Source organism: Bicyclus anynana, chromosome 2 (genome assembly GCF_947172395.1).
Source record: "Bicyclus anynana chromosome 2, ilBicAnyn1.1, whole genome shotgun sequence".
Classification (NCBI taxonomy): Eukaryota; Metazoa; Arthropoda; class Insecta; order Lepidoptera; family Nymphalidae; genus Bicyclus; species Bicyclus anynana.
In genome coordinates this window covers 17,411,567-17,438,216 of record NC_069084.1, presented here as the reverse complement: position 1 = coordinate 17,438,216, position 26,650 = coordinate 17,411,567, and the positions used below count along the sequence as shown (strand labels likewise).

Sequence of the window (26,650 nt, the reverse complement as noted above, 5' to 3'; positions counted from 1 at the left end):
AATTAAAGTGAAATAGGTTGAACAAAAATATCTTAACTCATGTATTTATCTCAAGCCTCCTTATATCCTTCTAAATCATACATCCAGGTAAGTTTGTAGTTTTTAGTAATATGTCCGTCAAATTAATTAGGTTTATTAGGGTCAGCAACCCCAAAAAATTAAAGTCAATTTCATTAAAAAAGTAAAAACCTAGAAAGATCAACAAAATATACCCATTCAAGGAGATTTTCTGCAAAAACATCTTAATCAGCAAGTAAATTTGCGAAACTGAGTTCGGTACGTATAAATAACACGTCAATCCACACATATGGAGGGTATAGATCACCCGTTTTTATATATCTGGTCGAATGTTAGTGCTCGAATAAATAGCTTGGTGATAAGTGATTAAAATTTGCGATGTTACGTTTTAATTTGATTGTTTTGTGATCAGGCCCAGATGACGAACCAGGCGTCGCCCGTAGAAGAGCAGGAGAAGCTTCTAGATGAAGCACTAAACATTGTAAAAGTCCAGGTAAATAATTAAACCAGTTTGTTTATATATTGCATTACTACAGCATAAAGTGGGTGTATCCCATGTATTTCGTACATAAACGGAATTATGTTATTAAATATTCTATTGTTGAGTACTGCTGGAGTATTGGTGGAGTTGTGAACATGATTGTATATTATTTTTTGCAGGCATTTCAAATGAAAAGATGCCTGGACAAATCCAAACTGATGGATGCCTTGAAGCATGCTTCAACTATGCTCGGGGAACTTAGAACTTCGCTCTTGTCACCCAAGAGCTACTATGAGCTTTGTATCCTTTCTAAACAAATATTTACATAAGTGAAATCATTGTTGTAAGTTAAAAGATGTACATGAGAATATCATCATCATCATCATTATCATCTCAGCTGATGGACATCCACTGTAGGACATAGACCTTTTGTAGGGTCTTGTGAACATAACAAACCTGAGCTGCCTGCAACCAGCGAATCCCTGCAACAGGGATCAAGGGATCACAGGGATGAGAGTATATTTTATATAAATAAAATACAACTGCCCAACATTTATTATGTGCAAGAAAATCTCCTTATTTGCAGAAAACATGAATATATATGTGAACATATGATTTATAAGGGAACTGTGAAAAATTTATTGAGTACATATAGTCTAAATGTTTTCTAAATAAAAGTAGTAATACAAATTAAAATGCTGTAGAGAGACCAACAGTTTTACCTTTAGTTGTAAATCTTTTTAAAATAGCTGGACCACGTTAGATGGGACTATGGCACTGGCATGTAGATGTTATAATGAGTAACATAGGCTATATTTAGGGAATTACACAGGTGAATCTGTGGGTTACCACTAGTATAAACATAAATCTCCTAGAATATTTCATGGAAAGTAGAGAATAAAAATCCTTAAAACAGTCACCAGACATGGCAATCACAGATGAGCTGCGTCACTTAGAACTGTACCTACTAGAAGAGTTCCAGAAGGGCCGCAAAGTGGCCGACTTGTATGAGCTGGTGCAATATGCTGGTAACATTGTGCCGAGGCTGTACCTACTCATCACTGTTGGATTAGTGTACATCAAGACTAATTCTATCTTGCGGAGGGATTTGTTGAAGGTGTGTGTAAATTGTTTTTTTTTTTGTTTATACTAACTTTTCAAGGTTCCATATTTTTTAATAAAAAAGAAAGAGTGGAAGAAGTCCTGTATTCATATAATATTAAGTCAGACAGGTGATCAGGCCCATCTAGGGACCATTCCACCGAATTATTCCCCTGTGTTGTGACAGTGTTCCCCCCCTCAAATCTTCCTGTATCCTAGTGAACCTAACAATTTTCCCTATGGTGGGATTCATCGGGTCTGCTTCAAAAAAAAGTGCATCCATGGAAAGTGTGCTATAAATTTTGATACCCATACAAGTGTAGGTTAAGGGTAAGAATTAGGAAATAAAGGTTCCATTTTTTCCTTTTGAAGTATGGAATCTTAGTAATCAAAGTCTTTCTATGTGTTCTACAACATTTATTTCAGACTTGAAGTTCCTCATTTAGAGAGAGAGAGAGAGACATCTTAGCAATTAAATAACCGTCCGGGTCCATCTTGTAGCAGAGAGAAAATCTCTGAGCAACAGAGTCCAGGACTTGTGACCAACAGATGTAGGGTTAAGGACTTTACATAGAGATCACCAGGCATTGCAATAATCTGCACCCTTACATATTTGTTATCCACAGGACACATTTAAAATTTTATAGCAATTAGTATAAGGCAAGAGTTTTCACCATCATCTGCATCATCATTAAGAAACATGTGACATTGCAGTCAAGTGCTAAACTATTATTTGTTCATTGTGTGAGACTGACATTGTTCACTAGATATTTAGTGTTGGACAAAGTTCTTTCATTGGGAAAAATGTTTTATGAACAGAAGTTATGTTATATCTGTGGTCTGTACAGGATTTAGTAGAGATGTGCAGGGGAGTGCAGCATCCGCTGCGTGGTTTGTTTCTGAGGAACTACCTGCTGCAGTGCACCAGGAATGTACTGCCCGATACTACTGAGGCACAGAACGAAAATGAAGGCACTGTGAGTTTCTATTCATTAAACATTTTATTATTGTGTGTATTAAGTAGCGGCCTTAAGGCTTGTTTGGACTACTTTAGCAGTTTAGTCAAGTAAAATTTAGCTGCTGAACGTATCCAAACACCAAAATTTTAGTAGACTAGGTTGGTAAATAGTTTAGTAGAGTCAATCCATATTACTATCTATTTTAACGGGCGAGTAGTGCCCCCTACCATGCATCCACAATCACGGGCTATACAAGTCTGAACCTATTAGCTAATTAGTTAAGTTTGTTAGTTACTCGTAAAACATAAAATCTCATTTCGGTGAAACGGAAAAACAACTATGAAATGTTGGTGTGTTTATGGAATGTTAAGTCCACAGAATATCGTAACAAACAATCGGCCTACTTAGATTAATCAGTTTATTTACTTTATTGCGTTGTAGGTTGTTCATCTTGCAAGCCACCACTCACTTGTGAATTGTACTCAAACAGTGCAAACGATTTGGGCAGTAGCAAGTAGTTTAGTATGCTACTCAACTAAAATGCAAAAATAGTCCAAACTAGGCTTTAGGTAGTAGCAAGCTGGTTACTTGCCTATTAATTATTATGTATTTCTGTGTACAATTCAATAGATGAACCTCAATATGGTTTTTCATTGTATTTTAGTTTTTTTGATCATCTACGATGTTGTGTTTACAATTTATGCATTTTAAACTGTGCCTATAAACATAAATGAAGAAACATTTTCTGTTCAAGGTTCGTGATGCAATAGACTTTGTTCTGATGAACTTTGCTGAGATGAATAAACTGTGGGTCAGGATGCAGCATCAAGGTCATTCAAGGTATTGTATTTTCAAAATGTCACCCACACCATGCTACAGCGAACGAACAGTAGTAAAACTAATTTTAAAATTTTACCCATTGAAAATTATTAGTATTTTCGTTTTTGCATCCATTTTTGCTCATCCACATTGTGTTTTCGATGATACATATAATTATTATTTAAATTTTACGTAAAGTGGCATTAGTATTAGTGATAGTAGCAAGTAGTAATTAATGCGACACAGCGATGTCATACAATGCGTCGACGACGCAACTCAACGCACTAATAAGGCACTAAATAACAACTATTAATGTTTTGTGTACAGAGACAAAGAGCGCCGTGAACGTGAGAGGTCGGAACTTCGCATCCTGGTGGGCACCAACCTGGTGCGGCTGTCGCAGCTGGAGTCGGTGGGCGAGCAGGACTACCGACGCCTGGTGCTGCCGGGGATACTGGAGCAGGTGGTCAGCTGCAGGGACGCCATCGCCCAGGAGTATCTCATGGAGTGTATTATACAGGTAAGCTAGAGGAAGAGTACCAATTACCTTATGAAGTACATACTACAAAACTAAAATGAACAATAACAATACAGCCTTGGCGTACCCCTAGCTTTATCAGCTTTTAGGTAGAGGAAACATCTCGAGCAGGTCCCAGGACTTGTGACCTTGGGAGTAGGTTTAAGGAATCCCTTTAGAATGCATTAATACTCACCTTCCCCACCCGACATGCCCACACTAAACAACTTATGATAAACAATAATTAAAACACAAAACATTTTTCCACAAAATCATGCGACTGGCAGCGTGACGGTGTCTACGCTTCCTAGCAAACAACTAAGCTCAACTGCTCAAGTCATCAAATACCCTTTTATTTATACCGAAACTGATACCTCTCCTCCACAATAACATAAATAATGAATGTTAATACAACCTGTAATCGAGAAACTTGTAATACTTTTTGATTGTCACAATAATTAATGAGCGTTGTAATAAGGATAATGAGCATCAACTCGCCAACAAACTGCTTGTACAGTTTGGCGTGAGAATAGCATAATAATAATTGTTAAATTATTTCTATAAGTAAAAAGAAAAAATTAAAATATTAACGGAAAACCCTAATTGAAAAATTACACAGTTATGTTATACCTTTAACTCCTATTTAGCCCCATAGGCATTTGCCAATATATATTCCGCTTCAAGTAGGAAAAGTTTTTTTTTAATGCTTCAACTACCCTTTTATTGTGCCAGGTATTTCCTGATGAGTTCCACCTGGCGAATCTGCAGCCGTTCCTGAAGTCCTGTGCGGAGTTGCAGCCGGGTGTAAACATCAAGAACATCATAATAGCCTTGATTGAGCGGCTCGCAGCGTACAGTCAGGTGTGGTCAACTTTTTCTTTAATACAAGCTTATATAGTGTTAGGTGTGGTAAACCTTTGATATACATGCTTAAAAATAGTTACATTTGTGTGTTGATGTAAAGGTTTATTTTAAAACACGCTTAGACATAGGGACAGATGTGGTGAACCTTTAATTAAATACATGCTTTCAAATAGTGTCAGTCACTTTTATTTAATACATGTTTTGTCATATTGTCAGGTGTTGTGAACCTTTTCTTTGATACATGTTTTGATACCTACTGTGTGTGGATTCGAAAGGAATATTCTTATTTTCGTTTCAGAGAAACGAAGGCAATGTTAATCTCAGTGTGGTATTGGAAGACGGCAAAGAGCAGGAGGTGCAGTTATTTGAAGTGTTCTCCGACCAGGTGGCTGCTATCACGCAAGTAGGTTTCTCTGTTAACTACTAAACTTACTACTGAAATAGTTCATAACAAAAACAGGAATGCCCGTTACCGGCCCAGGCCTATCCTAACCATCCGGCAAATTAATTTATAAAAGTCTTATTAATTCTACTTTCATAATTAAATCATTACTTTATCAATAAAAGTTTGCTACAACGTTTTAAGACATTTTTAATTCATCTTTATTTTATACACAAGGGTGACAAGCTATGATTGTTGACCATACTGCTTAAGTTATACGATATTTTTTGAAGACTTATGATTGGTTTGTTTGTTGGTTTTTTTATATGTTAACTTCAAAATCGGCCCATAAATGACGAAATTATCGCTGGACATACATAAAAAAAACATACATACATGCAGCCGAACGAAGCCTCCTCCTTTTTGGAAGTCGGTTAATAATTATTATAATGTTCAACAGACTCGCACAGACATGCCCCCGGAGGACATGTTGGCGCTACAGTTGGCGCTGCTGAAGCTGGCGCAGCGCTGCCACCCTGACAAGCTGACCTACGTGGACAGGGTCCTCGCCCACACTGACAGGATCTGTGCCGATATACATCAGAGCAGGTAATATTATGTAACCAATGCTCAGACTAATTAGATAAAGATCTGCCTCGCAAGGCATTATTTTTCTGTATATGATCAACGATCTTATGCGATTATAAACACTGTCTTTATAGAATCGATATTTCATAGTTTACAATCGTGTCCGTCGGTTAAAAACGGTTCTTGTGTAGTTAAATGGTGTAAAAACGAACAAAAACTGCTAGTTTAGTATAAGATATGTATGAAATCTAAGCTCGTTTTCCTTAGAAAATGGCAGAAAATTTTGTTCGTGAATTTGGGTGCGATACTAGTCCTTATGTATTTAGTCTGAGAACCAATGTGTAGACTATTGTGACGTGACGGGTAGCATCTATCTTGTGGTAGAGGAAACACCTCAAGCAGGTCCCAGGACTTGTGACCTTGGGAGTAGGTTTAAGGCATCCCTTTAGAATGCATCAATACTCACCTTTTCTACCCGACATGCCCACACTAAACAACTTATGATAAACAGTAATTACAACACAAAACATTATTGCACACAATCACTAATGCGACTGGCAGCGTGACGGTGTCTACGCTGCCTAACAAACAACTGAGCTGAAGTCATCATATAGCCTCTTATTTATACCAATACTGATACCTCCCCTCTAGAAACTTGTAACATTATCTAACAATACGTTAACTAATGCCCCTTTATTTCCCCAAACAGCGGCAAACCCCACTTGGAGCACAACACACCGGTGTTCAAAGAGCTGATGAAGATCCTCAAGTTGCCCGCAGACCACTACAAGAACATCCTCACGCTGATCAAGCTGCAGAACTACGCGCCGCTCATCAGCCGCCTCGACCAGCCCGGGCGGATGATGATAGCCGTGCACTTGGTCAACGACATCTTGGACAGCGACACTACGGTGTCCACACCCGAGGATGTGAGTATGTCAAACTTCATCATCATCATCATCATATCAATAGGGATGATGACAGTTTTTTAAATTGTATATAAATTAAGAGTATACTAATAGAAAAGCAATTTTGTAAAAGTAACAGGGTATCTGCGATTATTACTTTCGGAGCTACAGGGATTTAAAGGGTCAGATTTGCGGAGCTGCCGCGGATCCCTGAAAAAAACGCTCCATACAAAATGGTACGATTTAGTGACGTCGTTGGCTCGTTGATCGTTAGGTTTGTATGGGCGTTCAAACAAAATTACTAATATCTTTGTTATTTGTGCGTTTATGTTTGTAGTTCATTTATTGAAAAATGTCACATTTAATGTAAGGAAGCTAAAAAATTTAATAGATTTTGAAATTTTATAATCTTATTTATTTTGCAAATATCCAGACAATCTTTGCTTTTTATGTATAAATTAGTTAACATTGACCTTATTTACCTGAATGTATCATAAAAATCAATATATTCAAACCTAGTCATCATCCTCATTCTATTTTTTATTTGCTGGGAACACTTACAATAAACTGTATTCAGCCATTTCTGGCATACAACAATTTATATTACAAATACAAAATTATTGACAAAACAAAAAAAAATCAATTCAATAACAAATAATTACAATAAAAATTAAATAAAAATATTAAAAATTACAATCTGTGAAGGGACTTATTTCAAATAATAATATTCACACTAATATTATAAAACCGAAAGTTTGTTAGTGTGTAAGTATGTTTGTTCCTTTTACATTGCGGTTACTGAAGCGATTAGGCTGAAATTTTGAATGTAAATAGATTTTACTCTAGATTAACACATAGGCTACTTTTCATACCGGAAAAATCCATGGTTCCCGCGTAATTTGTGAAAAACTGAATTCCACGCGGACGAAGTCGCGAGCGTCCGCTAATTAATAATAAAAAAAACAAATTATAATCATAACAATGTCAAATTTTATACATAACTAGCGGACGCCCGCGACTTCGTCCGCGTAAATTTCGATGTCAACTTTTCTACTACCCCTACCCTACCCTACCTCTACCCTACCACTACCCCAACCCTACCCAACCCCTACATCTACCCTACCCCTACCCTACTCTACCCCTACCCCCAGCCTACCCCTACCCTACTCCAAACCTACTCCTACCCTACCCCTACCTTACCTACACCCTACCCCCATCCTACCCTTACCCCCCATCCTACCCCTACCCTCCCCATACCCTATCCTTTTCCTACCCCTATCCCACCCGTACCCCTATCTCACGCCTATCCTACCCGTACCTCTACCCTACCACTACCCTAAACCCGGCCCTAAACCTACCCTACCCCTACACTACCCCTACGCTTCCCTACCCGTACCCCACCCTACCCTGTAACTTCTCTATCTTACTCCTACCCATAGCAAAATCGGTCCAGTCCTTCGAGAGTGGTGGTATGACTAAGAGAAATATGCTAATAATATAAAGAGGTAAAGTTCGTGAGGTTGTAGGAGGTAATCTCTGGATTTACTGGACCGATTTGGAAAATTGTTTTACCAATAGAAAGCTACGTTATTTGCGAGTGTCATAGGCTATGTTTGATCTCCATATTCACACGGGAACGGGAACTACGTAAATGAAAGCGCCGGGCGTCATATAGCGGAATTTCTGCGTCTTTTAGAAATTTTGTATTATCTCCGAAACTATTTAAGTAATTAACATACTGTAAAGGGCAAATCTTATCTCCATAATATCCTTGTGATTATTAAATAATTTATTTTAATAAGGATTAAAGTTTAGTTATATAAATAATGACGTAAACCTAACTATATAAAATTAATAATTTTTAAAACACAAAAGGTACTATATCTGCTAATATATAGAAGATAGATATATGGTGTCGCGGACTTTTTTGTAGAACTTTTAAAGATACATAAAGTATCCATACATTAATTTCAATTTTACACAATAGTTAAGGCAGCGCATGCGAATAAGTCTGTTTAAGAGGATTTTCAGTCCGACCTGTATGACAAAAACTGTGATAACTCGGTTAATAAATATGATACCAATATAAAATATAGCCTATAGCACTCCCCGATAATGTAGCATTCTACTGGTGAAAGAATTTTTAAAATCGGACCAGTAGTTCCGAAGATTACCCCATTTTAAAAATGTGACAAACTTACAAACTTACAAACTTTACCTCTTTATAATATTAGTATAGAAGTATAGATTAATAATATCAGCCGATGGCCTTTTGTAAGGACTTCCAAACATCACGATCCTGAGCCACCTGCATCCAGCGAATACCTGCGACTCGCTTGATGTCGTCAGTCCACCTGGTGGTCCACCAACGGTTTCTAGTGTATTTTATTCTCTCCATATTCTCACGGGCACGGGAACTACGCGTGCGAAACCGCAGGGCGTCGGCTATAGCTTGGCAAATTCGTTCGTAACACTCTCGAGAGTCCGCGGGGGCCGGGAGGCGGGTGACAGATAAACCCATAACTGCAAACCACAACATGCACCCCACTTCCAGCCTCTGCCTCTGTCCTGCCCCGTCACCCGTATATCATGGGAGTGTCATCAACAAACTTGCCAAGCTACAGTACTATTATATTCTCTTAGGTGGAAGCTGTACTCTCAATGTTGGACGTGTTAGTCCGCGAGCAACCTACCAACGACCCGTTCTACACGGAGCCTGACGCTGAAGAGTTCATGGAAGAACAGGGCTTGCTGGCACGGTAAGTGATGCGTGGTAATAACATCAAACTATCACAATTAAACAATACTTATTCATGTAAACGTTTCTAGAAGCCTAATATGCGCCATTCGTTGCGTTAGGACGAAAGAGAGCGACAATAATAGTAAAGCAATTTTGTAAAAGAAACAGGGTATCTGCGATCATTACTTTCGGAGCTACAGGGATTTAAAGGGTCAAATTTAATGACACTGTAGGTCCGTAATGATCGTTTGTATGGGTGGTCAAACTAATATCTTTATTATTTGTGCCTTTATGTTTATAGTTCATTTATTGAAAAATGTCACATTTAATATAAGGAAGCTAAAGCTGTATACATTTTCATCTAATTACGATAAATGATTGTTTTTAGATTTTGAAATTCTATAATCTTATTTATTTTGCAAATATCTAGACAATCTTTGCTTTTTATGTATAAATTAGTTTAAATTGATCTTATTTACTCGAATGTATCATAAAAATCAATTCATTCAAACATAGTCATCACCCCTATTTCTATTTGCCGAAACTCAGGCCTTATTTGTACATAATATGTTTTCTGTGGCCTTATCAAATAATAATTGTCTGGCTATCTACACAATCATATTAATAAAGTCAGTATAGAGTTCAAGGTCATCGTGTTTTATGACCTAACGTGAGAATGTAATTTAGCTTCTAGCTTGGCAAGTTCGTGGATGACTACCATGATACGCGGGCGACGGGAGGACCATCCGGAGTGTTACGAACGAATTTGATAAGCTACAGATGATCTTTTTTGTGTGACAGGCTCATCCACCACTTCAAGTCGGAGTCTGCCGATCAGCAGTACCTGATCCTGAGCGCGGCGCGCAAGGCGCTGCAGGGCGGCGGCGCGCGGCGCATCCAGCACACGTTCCCGCCCATCGTGTTCCACGCGTACCGGCTCGCCTTCACCTACAAGGAGCTCCGGGAGCAGGTACTGTTCAGGCTCATCCACCATCCGGACAAATCACACAAGCCAGAGTCTACGGATCAGCAGAATCTAACATAGAGCATTTATTGTTTACATACAAGGCACTGCCTTCCTTTTGACTTTCTGATTGTATATTTGCAGCAGACTACTCCAGTGGACTGCAATCGGCAGCAACATATATTTTTAACCGACTTCCAAAAAGGAGGAGGTTCTACGTTCGGCTGTATGTATGTTTTTTTTTTTTTTTTTTTTTTTTATGTATGTCCAGCGATAATTTCGTCAATTATGGACCGATTTTGAAAATTCTTTTTTTGTTTTGAAGGGTTTACTTCCAGGGTGGTCCCATTTTTTTCATGTCAGGATCTGATGATGGCATCCTGGAGAAATTGAGGGGAACTTTCGAAAGTTGTAGGGACGGCTAGTGCGTTTGTTAGTGTTTCCATAACATATTTTAAACCACTACAATTTTATGAAGGTTTGGAGTTGGTCTGATGATGGAGCCGAAACACAGACGATGGAACTCGTCAACGATTTACAGCAGTCACCTTTTGTTTGGGCTTGATTAATTGGTATTGATGAGTACTTTCCACCTATATGGGTTGTGACTGTATTAAGGATCTGGTGATGAAGACGAGGGACAGTGAAGAGAACTCCTCGACGGTTCACAGTAGCTACCTTGTGTTTGGACTTGATAAATTTGTGTTGATGAGAACTTTCCACCTAGATGGATTGTGACTGTATTAAGGGTCTGATGATGAAGACGAGGGACAGTGAAGAGAACTCCTCAACGGTTCACAGTAGCTACTTTGTGTTTGGACTTGATAAATTTGTATTGATAAGAACTTTCCACCTAGATGGATTGTGACTGTATTAAGGGTCTGGTGATGAAGACGAAGCACAGTGAAGAGAACTCCTCGACGGTTCACAGTAGCTATCTTGTGTTTGGACTTGATAATTTTGCATTAATAAGAACTTTCCACTTAGATAGGTTGTGACTGTACACACGCAGTAGGTGTGCTAACACTAAAAATAAAAAAATAAAAATTTTAATAACAAAAAATTCAACCGACTTCCAAGTCAAAAAATTACTTTAACTAAAAAGCAAAAAATAACATCCTACCTATGTGCTACCTTCTGATCAGTTTGAAGGCGGTGCCAAGCCAGTGTCGTGTTTTAATTAAAGCTGTTTCTGAAAGAACCACATAAATTTTGTAGTTAAAACGTGTTTAATTAAAACATCACTGGCTTGGCACCGCCTTCAAACTGATCAGAAGGTAGCACATAGGTAGGATGTTATTTTTTGCTTTTTAGTTAAAGTAATTTTTTGACTTGGAAGTCGGTTGAATTTTTTGTTATTAAAATTTTTATTTTTGGAAATACCAACAATCACAGCAGAAAAACATGAATCATAAATCAGTTACAAATTTTTTTTAAACACTAGCAGCCTCAGCACAACATCAGCGGTTGAGAGGCTCTGCCATAGTAGAGATGATAGGCTAGATTAAGAAGAACGTGGGGGCATAGAACAACAATAAAGGATGTATCCTCTGAGACTGAACTCGGCTTAGGGACCTTAGAGACCGACAGCATTTGCGAGCCAATTCACTTTCGGGTGACACATTAAGTTAGCTACAGTTGGGGACCTATTTCTTCAAAATATGGTCTTTCTGTCTGTTGCTGTTTCGACTTTTACAGAACAGGAACAGACAGAAACAGAACAGAGTGGTATGAGGACTGAGGTTATGTAGAAATACACAAAATCAACACTTGTGACATAGACATTAAGGTTAGTCACACCTAATTTTTCAGAATATTCTTGTCTCGTTTTATCCTAAAACACAGATGTTATTCCAGGACGAGATGTGGGAGAAGAAATGCCAGAAGATCTTCCAATTTTGCCACCAGACCATCACAATGTTGGTGAAAGCTGAACTGGCAGAGCTGCCTTTGAGGTACGAGTCATTTAAAAGTCTCATACTTAGTTTCATTTAAAAGTCTCATACTAAGAATACCTTAGGGTTCCATGGTTAACTGTTTGGGTGCCAAGTCCAGTTTGTGGTAGTATAATTTTAATCTGGTCGCTGTACTAGTGACATGGCTACTAGATTTAAGGGACCTATAAAATGTCACCTTTACTGGTCCTGTTTCCACTGCCAAGCAAAATTTGGTAGGATCCTACTAGACCAGCTTTGGATACGCGTTCTAATATGGAACATTCAAATCTAAGGCGCTCGCCGTACTTCAATATTCTCGTGGCGTTTGAGCCGTCTACATTTCTTGTTGTGTAATTCTTTATTTGGATAGAAGCAGGCGTTACTTTGCGGAAGTTCATCATGATTATATAATGATTTATTTATTTTGCTATCATCCGCGAAAATTCGGCGAACCCATGCGACAACGTCACCCAGGTCCGACAAAATACTCTCTACGTACGTTTCACCCCGACACCGGAGCATCCTCAGGAGATGTTGACTCTACAACGTGCAATTGCAAAGTGTCGTTTTCGAACTTTGCTTCGTCTTTTATAGACCAAAAAGTAGGTGGGGCAAGAGGTGGGCGTTGCCAAGATACTCATAATATAAGCGATTTATCTCGCATCGCATTCAAACATTTTTATTAGTGGTGACTTCGATAACTCTATTTGTTCATTTAATAAGGTAATTCCTGACTTATTATGTTTTATTATTTCTAATTGTTCCAAAACGCATAGTCGTAGGCCTTTATTGCAAGTGTGTAAAATGTCATACATATGATTATCTGCCAGCTTATGGCCAGTATCTAGGAGATGCTTTGCAAAATGCGACCTTTGTGGACGGTCATTTCGAACAGCGGACATGTGTTCCTTGTAACGTGTATCAAAATTCCGACCGGTTTGACCAATATATGTTGCATTACATTCAGAACATTGCAATTTATATACTCCCGATTTATGTTGCTTTTCTAGTTTATCTTTACCATTGCAAATATTTTTAAGAGAGTTATTTGTTCTGAAAGCCACATTTATATCATGCTTTCTAAGTGTTTTTGCAATACGTTCCGACACTGGACCAAAGTATGTTAGACTAGCTTTAAATTTTTTAGGTTTTTCTAATGGAATTCCATAAAGTTCTTTTCTAATCAACACCAATTGTTTCTTATTGATTATTCTATTCACAATATTCGGGTTGTATCCATTCGAAATGGCCATGCGATATATTATATTTAATTCCTTGTTATACTGATCCCTAGTTAGAGGAATGGACATCAGTCTATGAACATAACTATGGAAAGCTGCTAATTTATGTTGCCATGGATGACAAGATTTAAAAAATTTAAAGCTAGTCTAACATACTTTGGTCCAGTGTCGGAACGTATTGCAAAAACACTTAGAAAGCATGATATAAATGTGGCTTTCAGAACAAATAACTCTCTTAAAAATATTTGCAATGGTAAAGATAAACTAGAAAAGCAACATAAATCGGGAGTATATAAATTGCAATGTTCTGAATGTAATGCAACATATATTGGTCAAACCGGTCGGAATTTTGATACACGTTACAAGGAACACATGTCCGCTGTTCGAAATGACCGTCCACAAAGGTCGCATTTTGCAAAGCATCTCCTAGATACTGGCCATAAGCTGGCAGATAATCATATGTATGACATTTTACACACTTGCAATAAAGGCCTACGACTATGCGTTTTGGAACAATTAGAAATAATAAAACATAATAAGTCAGGAATTACCTTATTAAATGAACAAATAGAGTTATCGAAGTCACCACTAATAAAAATGTTTGAATGCGATGCGAGATAAATCGCTTATATTATGAGTATCTTGGCAACGCCCACCTCTTGCCCCACCTACTTTTTGGTCTATAAAAGACGAAGCAAAGTTCGAAAACGACACTTTGCAATTGCACGTTGTAGAGTCAACATCTCCTGAGGATGCTCCGGTGTCGGGGTGAAACGTACGTAGAGAGTATTTTGTCGGACCTGGGTGACGTTGTCGCATGGGTTCGCCGAATTTTCGCGGATGATAGCAAAATAAATAAATCATTATATAATTCTTTATTGGTTACTTTGGGGTAGGCGGGGAGAATAACTTGAGCAGTGAAGGTGAGTGTTTGATGTAACGTCATCAAAGGGATCCCTTAAAGCTGCACCCGAAGTCACAGGCCTCTAGTACTGCTCAAAGTATTCTCTGCTATTCTAGGGTTCAAAAATAGAACCCTAGAATAGCAGAGAATACCTTACATTGTGATTTGATTTGTTGTCCTGTCAAATATTGTCAAATAACCTTTGTTCAACATTGGTTTTCTTATTTTTAAAATCCACTTCTGAGTAGTTAGCTAACTGCAAAGTTTCTACCCAGGTTGTACCTGCAAGGCGCACTCGCTATCAGCGACATCGGCTTCGCGAACCACGAAACAATTGCCTACGAGTACCTGTCGCAGGCGTTCTCTCTGTACGAGGACGAGATCTCCGACAGCAAGGCACAGCTGGCCGCCATCACCCTCATCATCGCCACCTTCGAACAGATCAACTGCTTCGGTGAGTGACCAGTGTCAACGAGACGATCGCCTGTTGACTTTATTTCTACTCTTGATATCAACGTGTCTATTGCCCTTTGTACGAGTATAATAATCAAGTTTGTTCTAAAATAATGCATTATTTGCGAAGGTGAAGGTGAATTGATCAACATCATATTAAGTTTTACCCAAGTGAGCACAATATTCGTCAAAAGTATTTAATTTTGAGCCAAATTGCCTTTTTCTTTTAATGAATATCTTGGGAGATAGGCGACGACTAGTTTTCTATAGTAAAATTCTAAATGTCGTTTGTAGGTGCGGAGAACGCCGAGCCGATGCGTACGCAGTGCGCGCTGGCGGCGAGCAAGCTGCTGAAGAAGCCCGACCAGAGCCGCGCCGTCGCGCTGTGCGCGCATCTCTTCTGGAAAGGGGCTAAGGATGGCAAGCAGGTTGGTTGGCTCAGTAACATTTTATATATTGTAGGAAATAGTAGTCTGAGACGGATATGACGTCAGGTGGCGCGACTTGTTTCTATGAAGAGTGGGGAGTTAGAGAGGGGCAGCGATCGCTTGGCGGGAACGACTCGCGATATAAGGTGCTCGTCGTGCGGTCGGCTTGAGTATGCTCGTGGCGTTCGAGCCGTCCACATTTCTTTTTGTGTAATTAAATGGGATAGGCGAGGAGAGTTAGTAATTATGTTATCACTTGTGAACGCCCGCTAATTCGAGCGCGTGAAATGCAGTTTCTACAATATCCTTTGTGACATTTTGTGCTCCCAGTGGCCACTGAACGAGGCGTCCCGAGCGCTGGACTGTCTGAAGAAGGCGGCGCGAGTGGCGCAGCAGTGCATGGACGGCGGCGTGCAGGCGCAGCTGCTGGCCGAGCTGCTGGGCCGGTACGCGCTGCTGCGGGAGCGCGGCAACCCGAGCCTCACCACCAACCTCATTGAAGCGGTGAGTGGCTGAAGAAATCGACACTGACCACGACCACGGTCACACAGTTCACCTTCAGGACTGATCTCATTCAGTCTACAAACTTCATCTCATCCAATGCTGTCGAAGCTGAGAATCTACTTTAATGTCTTATGTGCTATAGGTCTGTAATAGACGATGTGAATGTTTATCACCTACATTCTTCCAGCGCTGAACTCTCCTGAATCCGCCGATGATCCCCTTGAAGAGCCTTCAGCAAATAGCCCTAATAACAGTGATGATAGAATAGTTACGTCCCTACAAAATTACCGCAAAAAATTACCCCAATAATAAGCTACAACACTGATACATGCACAATTTTTTCTTTAATTCCATTATATAATTATACAATATATGTATATAGTTTTTACATTTCCTGAACACACAACTCGACATTCTAGATTCGTCGTTAACCACAACTAACATTGTGTTGTGTATAAATTTCCTCTTTTGAGTGCCTCATTTTTCATGCTAGTACCTAAAGTATTTAATATCATTTCCTCATAAGGCTCAGATCCACTTAGCAAGTTTTGGAACGAACCCAGAGATCATTAGTTAATTATCGAATCAGAAAAGAGAATATCCGCAGAACAACTAAAGTTACCGATATACCTTACAGAGTCGCAAAACATTAATGCCAATGGTCGAAAAACACAATTTGATGATTACTTTTGGAATGGCGTTTCTTTGTTTTAATATGATGCTATGTTCACGGAAATTAGAAATTCCTTTCAAGAAATCATTAAAATTTTAATTTTATTTATATTATTTAAGTATTTTTAGAAGATCTTTAAAATAAATCTAAGTAGTTTTATTTCTAAAACTGTCAAATAGCCAAATCTACTATTTTTAATATCGCTTTTTCAATTCACCAGATAATACAAAAGATACGTGAAGAGCTTGGCAACTTGGACCAGTCGGAAGAAGTGGAACAGATCAACAAGCACTTCCACAACACGCTGCAGCATCTCAAAAATAGAATGGAATGTCCAGACCCTGAGGGTTTGGGTTATGAAGGACTGGTATTATCATAGGCGGAATTTCCTAGATGATCTAACTCGTTCGTTCTAATGTATCCTCGTCGCCATTATATTATATTGTAACTACCCGCAAATTTACTAAAGGGGTTTTTCGGATTCTGACGCCAAATCCTATTGAGTACATTCATTTTATTCTGAAGCTATATTCTACTGAATTCTCAGTATTCATTTAGATTTTAATATTGTGATACTTGCAAAATTAATAAAGGGGGAATTCTCTGGGATTCTAACAAAGTTCAATAATTATAATTGCAATCATATTGATGGAGTTATTAATGTTCTGTTGACTAATGTATATTTCTTTTTTACTGTCAGTTAAAGTCGAAACCTTGTCAACACAATTTTAAATATTTTATATTACTGTCATGTTACTGTAAAATCAAAATAATGCGGGCGTATTTATACGGTATTTCAATAATGTAATAATTTATATTACAAGTCTTTATGTATAACTGATCTGTTATATTATAATGTCCAGTTATTAGCTTTAAGTTTAGTGTATAGTGAAATGTAGCTGTATTAAATTTTATCACTTTGAAAATATAGTAAATTGTTTATAAAATGTATTTTATTATTTCAGTCTAGTTGACCTTTTCTAGACTTTTAGCTTCTTTTATTTATTCCAAATCAATTATTTTTATTCCTGTTTTTTCTTTAGCGAGATAACAATTAATTTTTAACTGACTTCCAAATGAGTAAGTTCAAAATGTTTCTTCATTTTCTTAATTTTGTATTTGTAGTGTATGTATTAAGATTAATAGGTTTTTTAACAAGTTGAACACCCCTTTGATGATATTATGATAATTTTTTGAATCAATCAAAAACAGATAGATATTTATAAAATATATTACAAAATTCTATTTCCTTGAACGTTATTTCTGTTATTCATCACAATCTTCTCTTGCCGTTTCTTCTCTTCCTTGAACGCTTCTTTGTTTGCCTTCTTCTCCACCCTTCTCTCTTTTCTGTATTCTTTGAGAAGGCGTTTCCTTTCTTTTTTCTCTTCGGGTGTTTCTTCTTTTGGTCTGTAAATTAAAGTTTGAAAATTTATGATGATAAATAAATTACAATTTAACTGTTATGTGAAACCCATTAACTGTTATAAAATAAAAATGGAATAACTTGAGGCGTGCAAGTTATAGTGCCTTATGTGCCTGTAATTACACAAAACCTTACTATTTTTTATGGTAAATATCTCTATAATCTCCTCATGACTGAAACCATAATGAGGTTTATATTGTAGCATTAATTAGCAGAAAGCCTATTCACTTATGCCTTGGTGTTTAAATTATACGCAGGTAACACATGCTGGAAGAGCATTGCACACTTTCCTTCAAACCGAAACAGCAATGCTGTATGACAAAATATACTCAAACAGTAATACTTGGACAAAGACCTCAATAATTAGTAAAACCTTACCTTATAGATAAAACACTTAATGTAGACAGAACAGTATCAGCATTGGTCACTCCATCATCATCAGAGACTTCGTTGACGTCACTTTTATTTTCAGCGTTGAACTTGGCCAATGACTTAAGTGTCAACTTGTTGTGCTTCTGGGGGTCTTCAGGGATGCCCGTTTTAGGGTTGATTTTAATTTTTTGCAGTTTCTGGAAAATTATACATTTCTGAGTCATGAAATTGTAAATCCTTTGTAAATGCAGTGCTTGGTCTATGTGGCTTTAGACCTTGAGGTTATGATTCTTGAATGGGACTATGAAATATTGAGCTTAGTATCGGAATATAGGGTCATGTTTAGAGGCCTGGGTAGGGCTGTGAAATAGTGAGTTTTTCATCCTTCTCAGTAATTATATTTAAATTTTAAGTAGTGGCCTGGTGATGTGAAATTGGTGGTGTTAAACCCTCAAGAGCAAGTGAAGCTGTAGTTATTCCATAAGACAACTATTCAAGGATCCCTAGAACATTTTGTACACCTGATTACTAACAAGCTAAGTTTTCGTGATTAGCTTCATCTCAATGAAACAATCAACTTTTTTATTTACGAAAATTCTTGATTCTGGCAGCTAACTGAGTTACCAGGAAATGAAAATTCAGAGCGTCGGATACGAGATAATGTACCACGCAATTTGTAGGACATTGTTGCTGTGAAGTTGTATAACTGTTAATTAAGCAACAGTAAAAAAAAACAGCAGGTTTTTTTTTTTAATCTTTACAAGTTAGCCCTTGACTACAATCTCACCTGGTGGTAAGTGATGATGCAGTCTAAGATGGAAGCGGGCTAACTTGTTAGGAGGAGGATGAAAATCCACACCCCTTTCGGTTTCTACACGGCATCGTACCGGAACGCTAAATCGCTTGGCGGTACGTCTTTGCCGGTAGGGTGGTAACTAGCCACGGCCGAAGCCTCCCACCAGCCAGACCTGAACAAATTAAGAAAATCTCAATGTGCCCAGCCGGGGATCGAACCCAGGACCTCCGTCTTGTAAATCCACCGCGCATACCACTGCGCCACGGAGGCCGTCGAGTTGTTAGTAACAACTTTTAATAACTATTAATAACCTCGTTATTGATACAAATTGGGAGGAGGGTAGAGTAACAAAAGTTGTTACTAACAACATGTTCTAGGGATCCCTGACTGAACCCAGACTCCTTTCAAGAAACTCCTTAGTGTGACAGCCCGAGAGATGGTTTGCACTCTCATGCCCTCAAAGACTAAGTTAATAATAGAAGCTAAAAATAACAAACAAATAAATTGAAATGAAGTAATTGAAAAATTATAAAACCTGATTGTTAATATTAAAGACTAGCGGACGCCCGCGACTTCGTCCGCGTAAAAATTGATGTAAACTTCTCTACCTCTACCTTACCCTGCTCGTAAACCTACCCAACCCTACCCTACCCCTACCTTACCCCTACCCTACCGCTAATGCTTACCCTTCCTTCCCCCACCTTACCCTACCCTAACCCTACCCGTATCCTATCCATACCCTATCCTACCCTACCCCTAAACTTCCCCTACCCTACCCCTACCTACCTTACTCCGACCCAACCGCTAACCCTAACCATTCCCTACCCCTACCTTATCCCTACCCTAACCCTACCCTACCCGTACCCTACCCCTATCCTACTCCTCCCCTACCCTATACGTTCCATATCCTTCCCCTACCTCTACCTCGCCCCTACCCTACACTACCCCTACCTTATCCGTACCCTACCCTACCCTACCCTACACTTTCCCTAAATTACCCCTACCCTACCTCTATCCTATCCCTACCCTCAGCAAAATTGGTCCAGCCTTTTGTGCGTGGTGCAATGACCAAAAGACTATAATTTCCCAAGCGACTTCTATGCTAATACTATAAAGAGGTAAAGTTTGTGTGGTTGTCGGGGGTAATCTCTGGATCTACTGGACCGATTTGGAAAATTCTTTTACCAATAGAAAGCTACATTATTTGCGAGTGTCATAGGCTATGTTTGGTCCTCATATTCATACGGGAACGGGAACCACGTAATTGAAACCGCGGGGCGTCATATAGCGGCATTTCTTCGACTTTCAGAAATTTTGTATTATCTCCGAAACTATATAACTAATTAACATACTGTAAAGGGCAAATCTTATCTCTATAATATCCTTGTGATTATTAAATCATTTATTTTGATAAGGATTTAAGTTTAGTTGTGTAAATAATGACGTAAACCTTAGTTTAAAATTTAAATAAATTATTAAAGTACTAAAGGTACAATATCTGCTAAAATATAAAAGATAGATATATGGTGTCGCGGACTTTTTTGTAGAACTTTTAAAGGTTCAAAAAGCCTCCATACATTTATTTCAGTTATGCGCAATGGTTGAGGCAGCGCATGCGAATAAGTAAGTATTTCGGTCTGACCTGTAAGAGAAAACCCGCGATATCTGAGTAGTTATATATGATAGAAATATAAAATATAGCCTATAGCACTCCCCGATAACGTAGCATTCTACTGGTGAAAGAATTTTTAAAATCGGTCTAGTAGTTCCGAAGATTACCCCATTTCAAAAAATTGTTACAAACTTACAAACTTACAAACTTTACCTCTTTATAATATTAGTATAGATGAATCTTTAAAATATCACTCCCAAAGCTTAGTATGTTCTTCACCGACTTCCAAAAAGGTAGAAAGTCATGTTTTTTTTAAACACAGAATACGACAGTTTGATTTTGAGATAATAATATAATATAGGCTGTTGAAGGAAGCAAAGCAATAAACATACAAACGTGCAAAAGCATAACCCACTGTAAGCGTGGTGTAAAATTAGGTAAACAACATTTACCTTGGGCTCTTCAATGACTTTGGGATGGTTGTATAAATTAGAGTAAGTGGATAGTATGGTCTCGCAGTCCCACTTCTCTTTAGGCTCAACTTCCACTGTGACCAGCTCATCTTCTTCTGACTCCTCCTGGATTTCTTGGAGACGTTGTATTCTATAACAAATAAAAACTTTACATAAAAGGTTAACTGACTGATATCTAATTACCTAAGATGTTCGAAAAGATATACAGGATTCTCGGGACTATTTCCCATAACTCTAGAGTTATATATTTTAAAGAAAATAAATTAAAAATGTCTAAGGAACATGTGTTCTAAAATGAATATTTTTGGAGTGAAAAATATTCTTTTGTACATAGATCTTAAATTGTGTTCCTTATATCGCATCCTTATTTTATGACCTAGCCAAACTGATTCATTAATAAATATCATGAAGTTGCTTACTAGTGAAGTGCGGAGTGCCAGTTGCAATATCTCGTCGATATCGAGAATCTTACCACTACGATAACGTATTTTAAAATGCAAGGATAGTTATAGGCGTGTGTTACATGGATAGTCGAAATTATTTGAATTACTTTTAATTTTGCATCAAACCTGGCTATTTCCTTCTCCTTGTCAAGCTGGTATCTTCTCTGCGACTCCTCAAACTGTTCAGCTGCTTCTAGTAGCATTCTGTGGGATTCTGGCATGAAACCTTCTATCTCTTCTAGATCCAAAGCACCTACTTCTGTGTCGTCATATTCCGCAAACATCTGCAAAAGATGGAAAGCTAATTCCCTAGACCAAAATTTTTAAAAAACACCCGTTTATGATATTTGTTTAGATATCATATATCAATTAACTCTCTCACCTTTTCAAACCTGTTGTCCAGTAGAGACAACCCCTGGTTCCTTCTTATCACACTAGAAGACATGGAGTATTGGGAGAAACGGGATTTCGTCTCATCTTTGTCGCCCCAAGACGGCATTCTGTGTCTACCATCCTGAAAGTTTAATTATCATAATGATAATAAAGATCGTTCATAAGGTTCTCCTTCATTTGATACCCATATAACCTATATGGGTATCAAATGTAAGGTAAGGACCATCTAATTAATTAAAAAAAATTGAAAAAATACAACATTATCTATAAACTAATCATAATAATGATTAACTGAATCCTCTACCTGTGAAGTATCACTGTCGTCATCAGAAACAAAGGCTTTATCAGAGTAATCGTCACCAGACATGCTGTCTCCATCTACATCATCATCTTCATTGTCAGAAGAACCTTTAAGTAAAAACAAATGGCAAATGATACTTTTATATGTAACTGTTTTAACTCATAGAAGGCATGTTACAACAATGCTACTAATGCTAGTATGATACTTAGATGGGATATTCCTACCTTCAGCCATGGCCATCTCAATAAAATTATCTTCCAATTGATTGTCTGGATCATCAAAATCAAAGTCCTCATCTAAGGCTGCCACCACATCTGGGTCTAACTCCAGGCACAGTCCTAAAAGAAACGAAAATATAGATATAAATGATTGATTTTAAACTTATTTCGTGGTTGTTCATTACGAATATTATTTAAACGGGTTCATACCACGATAAAACAACAAATTTAATGTCGATATTTCGACCCAGTTGCATGGATCGTGGTCACGACGGGACTGAAGTTTGAGAGATACGAAGTTGACATCAGCTGTTAAGGGCAGAATCGATCTACTCTCTTTCTAAATAGTTCTTTTTTCAACAAATTCACGCTTTTGGGTGCAGAGGCAAAACACACTTACGACGTCGCTTTTGCTATTGTCTTTATCTGATGTACCCGTTTAAATAAAATACATATAAATTGCTCTGCATTCCAACTTTGCTATGTACACTAGTAACTCAGAGAATGCGAGTCAATAGATAACTAGTGAAGACATTATTGATTACTAGAGGAATCGAAAATATAGTTTTCTTTTTAATCATTCTCGATTATTCGTCGCTATTTTACAGAAATGTAAGCTGTCTTTGGTTTTACTGGTTTTGTGGATAAAGATTTATTTTACAAAAATACGAAACAAAGATTTTTTTTTACGGGTTGCGCTTGACTACAATTAAGCATGATGGAAAGCATTAATGCGGTCTAAGACGCTTATCTAGAAGAACCGCATTTATTCTTGCTTTGAAGAGATAAATTATAAGTGTCAGGAAACACAAACACGGGCATTCAAATTTTTTGATGTGTGAATTCTGTGAAAGAAATTTGGATGTAAACCATTTCATACAAGTTGCCTGGATATCCACAATGTATGGGCCGACATACAATCGCCAACCCTTAGCGGTAAAGTGCGGAAAAGGCCCAAGAAAGAAGAAGAATGTATGGATGCCACCATTCGCGCCGTCTCGCTGATCTGTGGTCGAAAGGAGAAGGAGGAACTATATGGTAAAGTTCCTGAGCACACCAAAGTATATCCTGTAAAAAACCGACATTGCGACAGTGTTGCAAAGTCTGCAGTTTCACATCAACATTTATGAATGTATGTCTGTGTGCTCCAGATAAAGATACTTATAGGACTTTTATTTAAATCTGGGTGTTATTGTTGCTTTTTGTGTTTTTGTAGAGCTTAATAATATTTACCTAGTGAAGGAGTTACATGGACAATTCTAAAAGGCCCTTACTGGGCCGGATGTAGATCAAATAGTATCTGTATCTTGGTTACAATTTGGTGGCTTCTTTGGGGAAACTGAGGGTTTTAACTGTGCAATTATGTATAAAGACGAGAAACTACCGGAAACATATTATGAAAGATGGCACTCTTGACATATGTCGAGCGTGTCATCGTCCTGGGGAGTCCCTAAGGCATATTGTGTCCGGGTGTTTTCACCTTGCTAACGGCGAATACTTGCATAGACATAATCAAGTAGCCAAGATAATCCACCAACAGCTTGCTCTTCAGTATGGCCTTTTCAATTCTGAGATGCCTTACTATAAATAAATAAAAGGAAAAAATAACTAAAAGTGTTTACCTTGTGATGCAGCTTTGTTGAGCAAACCAACATCTTCCTCAACCTCTGATGCGAACACTGAACTGGGCAACTTTAGAGTGTCTGTCTTTAGACTGCTTATTTTTGGATCTTCATCATCATCATCATCATCATGCTGAGGCTGAGCAGCTGATTTATCTTTTCTTTTGTGAGATGACTTCTGTAATGTCAATCATTACAGAAGTTAGACATTATTATAGACTTTGTTTTAAATTTATTTTTCTAAGACATAAATAAATATTTTTATTAATCTATTCATACTAATGTTATAAGGCTGAAGAGTTTGTCTATTGGGCTAATCTTAAGAACTTCTTATTTGAATTAAGATATTATTTTTGTGATGGACATTTCATATAACATATAAGAACTTTAAAAAAGGAAGGCTTTTGTTTATATAACATCATACTACTAATCTGAGTGGAGCATAAATGAAAAGTCTGGCAAGAAAAATTATTCCTATGAGCTGCTATTGTGCTCTGCTTAGTGGTTAAAGTTATGTATGATGGAATTTTTTCTTTTAAAAGTACATAAAGGGTTTCCACACTGATAAAGTTGTGAGCATATACTGGTTGTTCAGAATAAAGCAGTTTTAAATGCTATGTTTACTAACCTAAAACTTTAATAACTTAAAAATATAATTTTATTTTTTGTCTATGTAATTTTTCTTTATTCTTTCCCCTAGGGAAAAGGCAAAGGTACATACAGCCATATCTTCAGTTTATATAATCTTAAATAAAATAAGTAGGATACATACAGGCTGCAGCACCATAGTGACCTCTCTTGTATCTTTGAGATGTTGCAAGTAGTTGTAGTCATCGTCAAAGAATATTCCATACTTGCTCTGTTCCTCTCTTCTCTGCTCTGGTGTTAATTCCTTAAACAAATCATTGTGCAAACATTTATTTTAGTAGATTAGAGAAATGTTTGTCTTTCAATTCTAAGTCAATGGTTGGTTTATTCATAATAACTATTTTTAGTCTTTCAATCGATCAGTATCATAACTATAAGCAGATGTGTTCGGTGATAACTTCGCTTTTCGAGTGTATTCCCCAGTGAGAATATCCCCTCATTGTTTTTATAGGTTAATAGGTTTAAATAATGTGCTTTCTTTTAAGCCTGCTCTGATATGTTCTGTGAATCAATTTTCAAGCCAGAACATTTGGATGTATCCTTAGTCGTGTTTTGTATTTTTCAGTGACGCTGTCAATCTCTTCATTTTTAGTCTTATGCACATATTAATTAGTCACGTCGCAGTCAAATAGCTAATAATTGCAGGCAAAATGTTTATTTTTGTTTATAGTTTGCATGGACACGGAAGTGATACATTTGAAATACAAATTCAAAAATGCATACATTCTCAAGTCAGTATGACACAAGTCAAAAATAAGCTGAGACTGTGCTACGCAAAAGTAATAAAGTAAAGATGCAATGGTGGATAGGTGGGAGGCCACTGCCGCCAGCCCTATGTTACTGCTGATACCTAAAATCTAGTGTTGCACATCTTGAACTCATGATCATAAAGCTTATATCCAATTATACAATGAACTGCAATGTGCCCATCAACCTGAGGTGTAAAGTATCATAAATATTTGTCTTTTTTACTCTGTACAAGTTAGCCCTTGACTACAATCTCACCTGATGGTAAGTCATAAGTGATGATGCAATCTAAGATGGAAGCAAAGAGGATGAAAATCCACACCCCTTTTGGTTTCTACACATTTTACCAGAACTGGTATTTTTTTGCTGGTACGGTAACTAGCTACAGCTGACGCCTCCCAAGCCAGACCAGGGTCAATTAAGAAAACCTCAATCTGCCCAGCCGGGGTTGAACCCAGGACATCCGACTTGTAAAACAACCACGCATACCACTGTGTCACGGAGGCTGTCAAAAATGTAATAGCTTAATAGATACACCTGTAATTTCAACTGGCACCTGTAACTTTCAGATTGGATCACAGCAAAATACATAGCGGTAGTAATAAGCATGGTGGTAGTACTTTCCCAAACAATCTCAGCTACTACTAACTAACACAAAAATTAAGTAGAACAAAACACTTATACGTTGTTATAGGTTAAGTCGTTACTTACGGTGTCCTTCTCTTTCTTTGCTGGCACATTGGCGTTCACTGGAACTAGAACACGCTGTGGTGCGCTCTCGTCAGCAACAAGAGGATCTCTTTGAGATCTATGTACTAAATTAAATGTAACTGCCTTTTTTCGATCTATAAACTTCTTTTTAGTTTTCGGCTGAAAAATATAGTCAAATAAAGATATGTACAATAATAAATTAAACTAATATAGATCGTAGAACAATACTATACCATTTTGATGATTTTTAAGAACTAAAATAGATATTTTTTATCCAAGTTTTGCTGTTTTCTAAAATGATATAGAAACAAAACATGTCACATGTGATGTGTAAATTGTAATGGTGTTTTGTGTTGTTTTATTTTTTTAATCATAGACCATAGACCAATATTCTACTCTATGCCATA

At 37.6% G+C, this 26,650-nt stretch overlaps 2 protein-coding genes across 4 annotated transcripts; one reads left to right on the top strand and one right to left on the bottom strand.

The window, feature by feature from the left end:
* Nucleotides 1–21: 21 nt before the first annotated feature.
* LOC112056495 (vacuolar protein sorting-associated protein 35) lies at nt 22–17,428 on the top strand. Of its 3 annotated transcripts, none has more exons than XM_052887346.1 (18): nt 22–87; nt 431–511; nt 679–799; nt 1,423–1,616; nt 2,449–2,577; nt 3,314–3,399; nt 3,706–3,898; nt 4,628–4,756; nt 5,058–5,162; nt 5,602–5,750; nt 6,439–6,658; nt 9,281–9,396; nt 10,179–10,347; nt 12,199–12,296; nt 14,699–14,877; nt 15,171–15,304; nt 15,635–15,808; nt 16,702–17,428. In XM_052887346.1, the coding sequence occupies exons 1-18, from the start codon at nt 40–42 to the stop codon at nt 16,858–16,860; spliced, it is 2,484 nt and encodes an 827-aa protein (XP_052743306.1). In that variant the 5' UTR covers nt 22–39; the 3' UTR covers nt 16,861–17,428. The 3 variants fall into 3 exon arrangements, with proteins under 3 accessions (XP_052743306.1, XP_052743311.1, XP_052743307.1); XM_052887351.1 differs by lacking the exon at nt 22–87 and adding an exon at nt 127–276; XM_052887347.1 differs by lacking the exon at nt 22–87 and adding an exon at nt 293–349.
* A 268-nt stretch (nt 17,429–17,696) lies between these two features.
* On the bottom strand, nt 17,697–26,617 carry LOC112056494 (protein LTV1 homolog). The gene is made up of 11 exons (XM_024096932.2): nt 26,477–26,617; nt 26,244–26,402; nt 24,910–25,029; nt 24,138–24,315; nt 22,522–22,635; nt 22,301–22,404; nt 21,986–22,117; nt 21,730–21,887; nt 21,140–21,290; nt 18,286–18,476; nt 17,697–17,891 (listed from the first exon to the last, which is right to left on the bottom strand). The coding sequence occupies exons 1-11, from the start codon at nt 26,477–26,479 to the stop codon at nt 17,714–17,716; spliced, it is 1,488 nt and encodes a 495-aa protein (XP_023952700.2). The 5' UTR covers nt 26,480–26,617; the 3' UTR covers nt 17,697–17,713.
* Nucleotides 26,618–26,650: the final 33 nt, after the last annotated feature.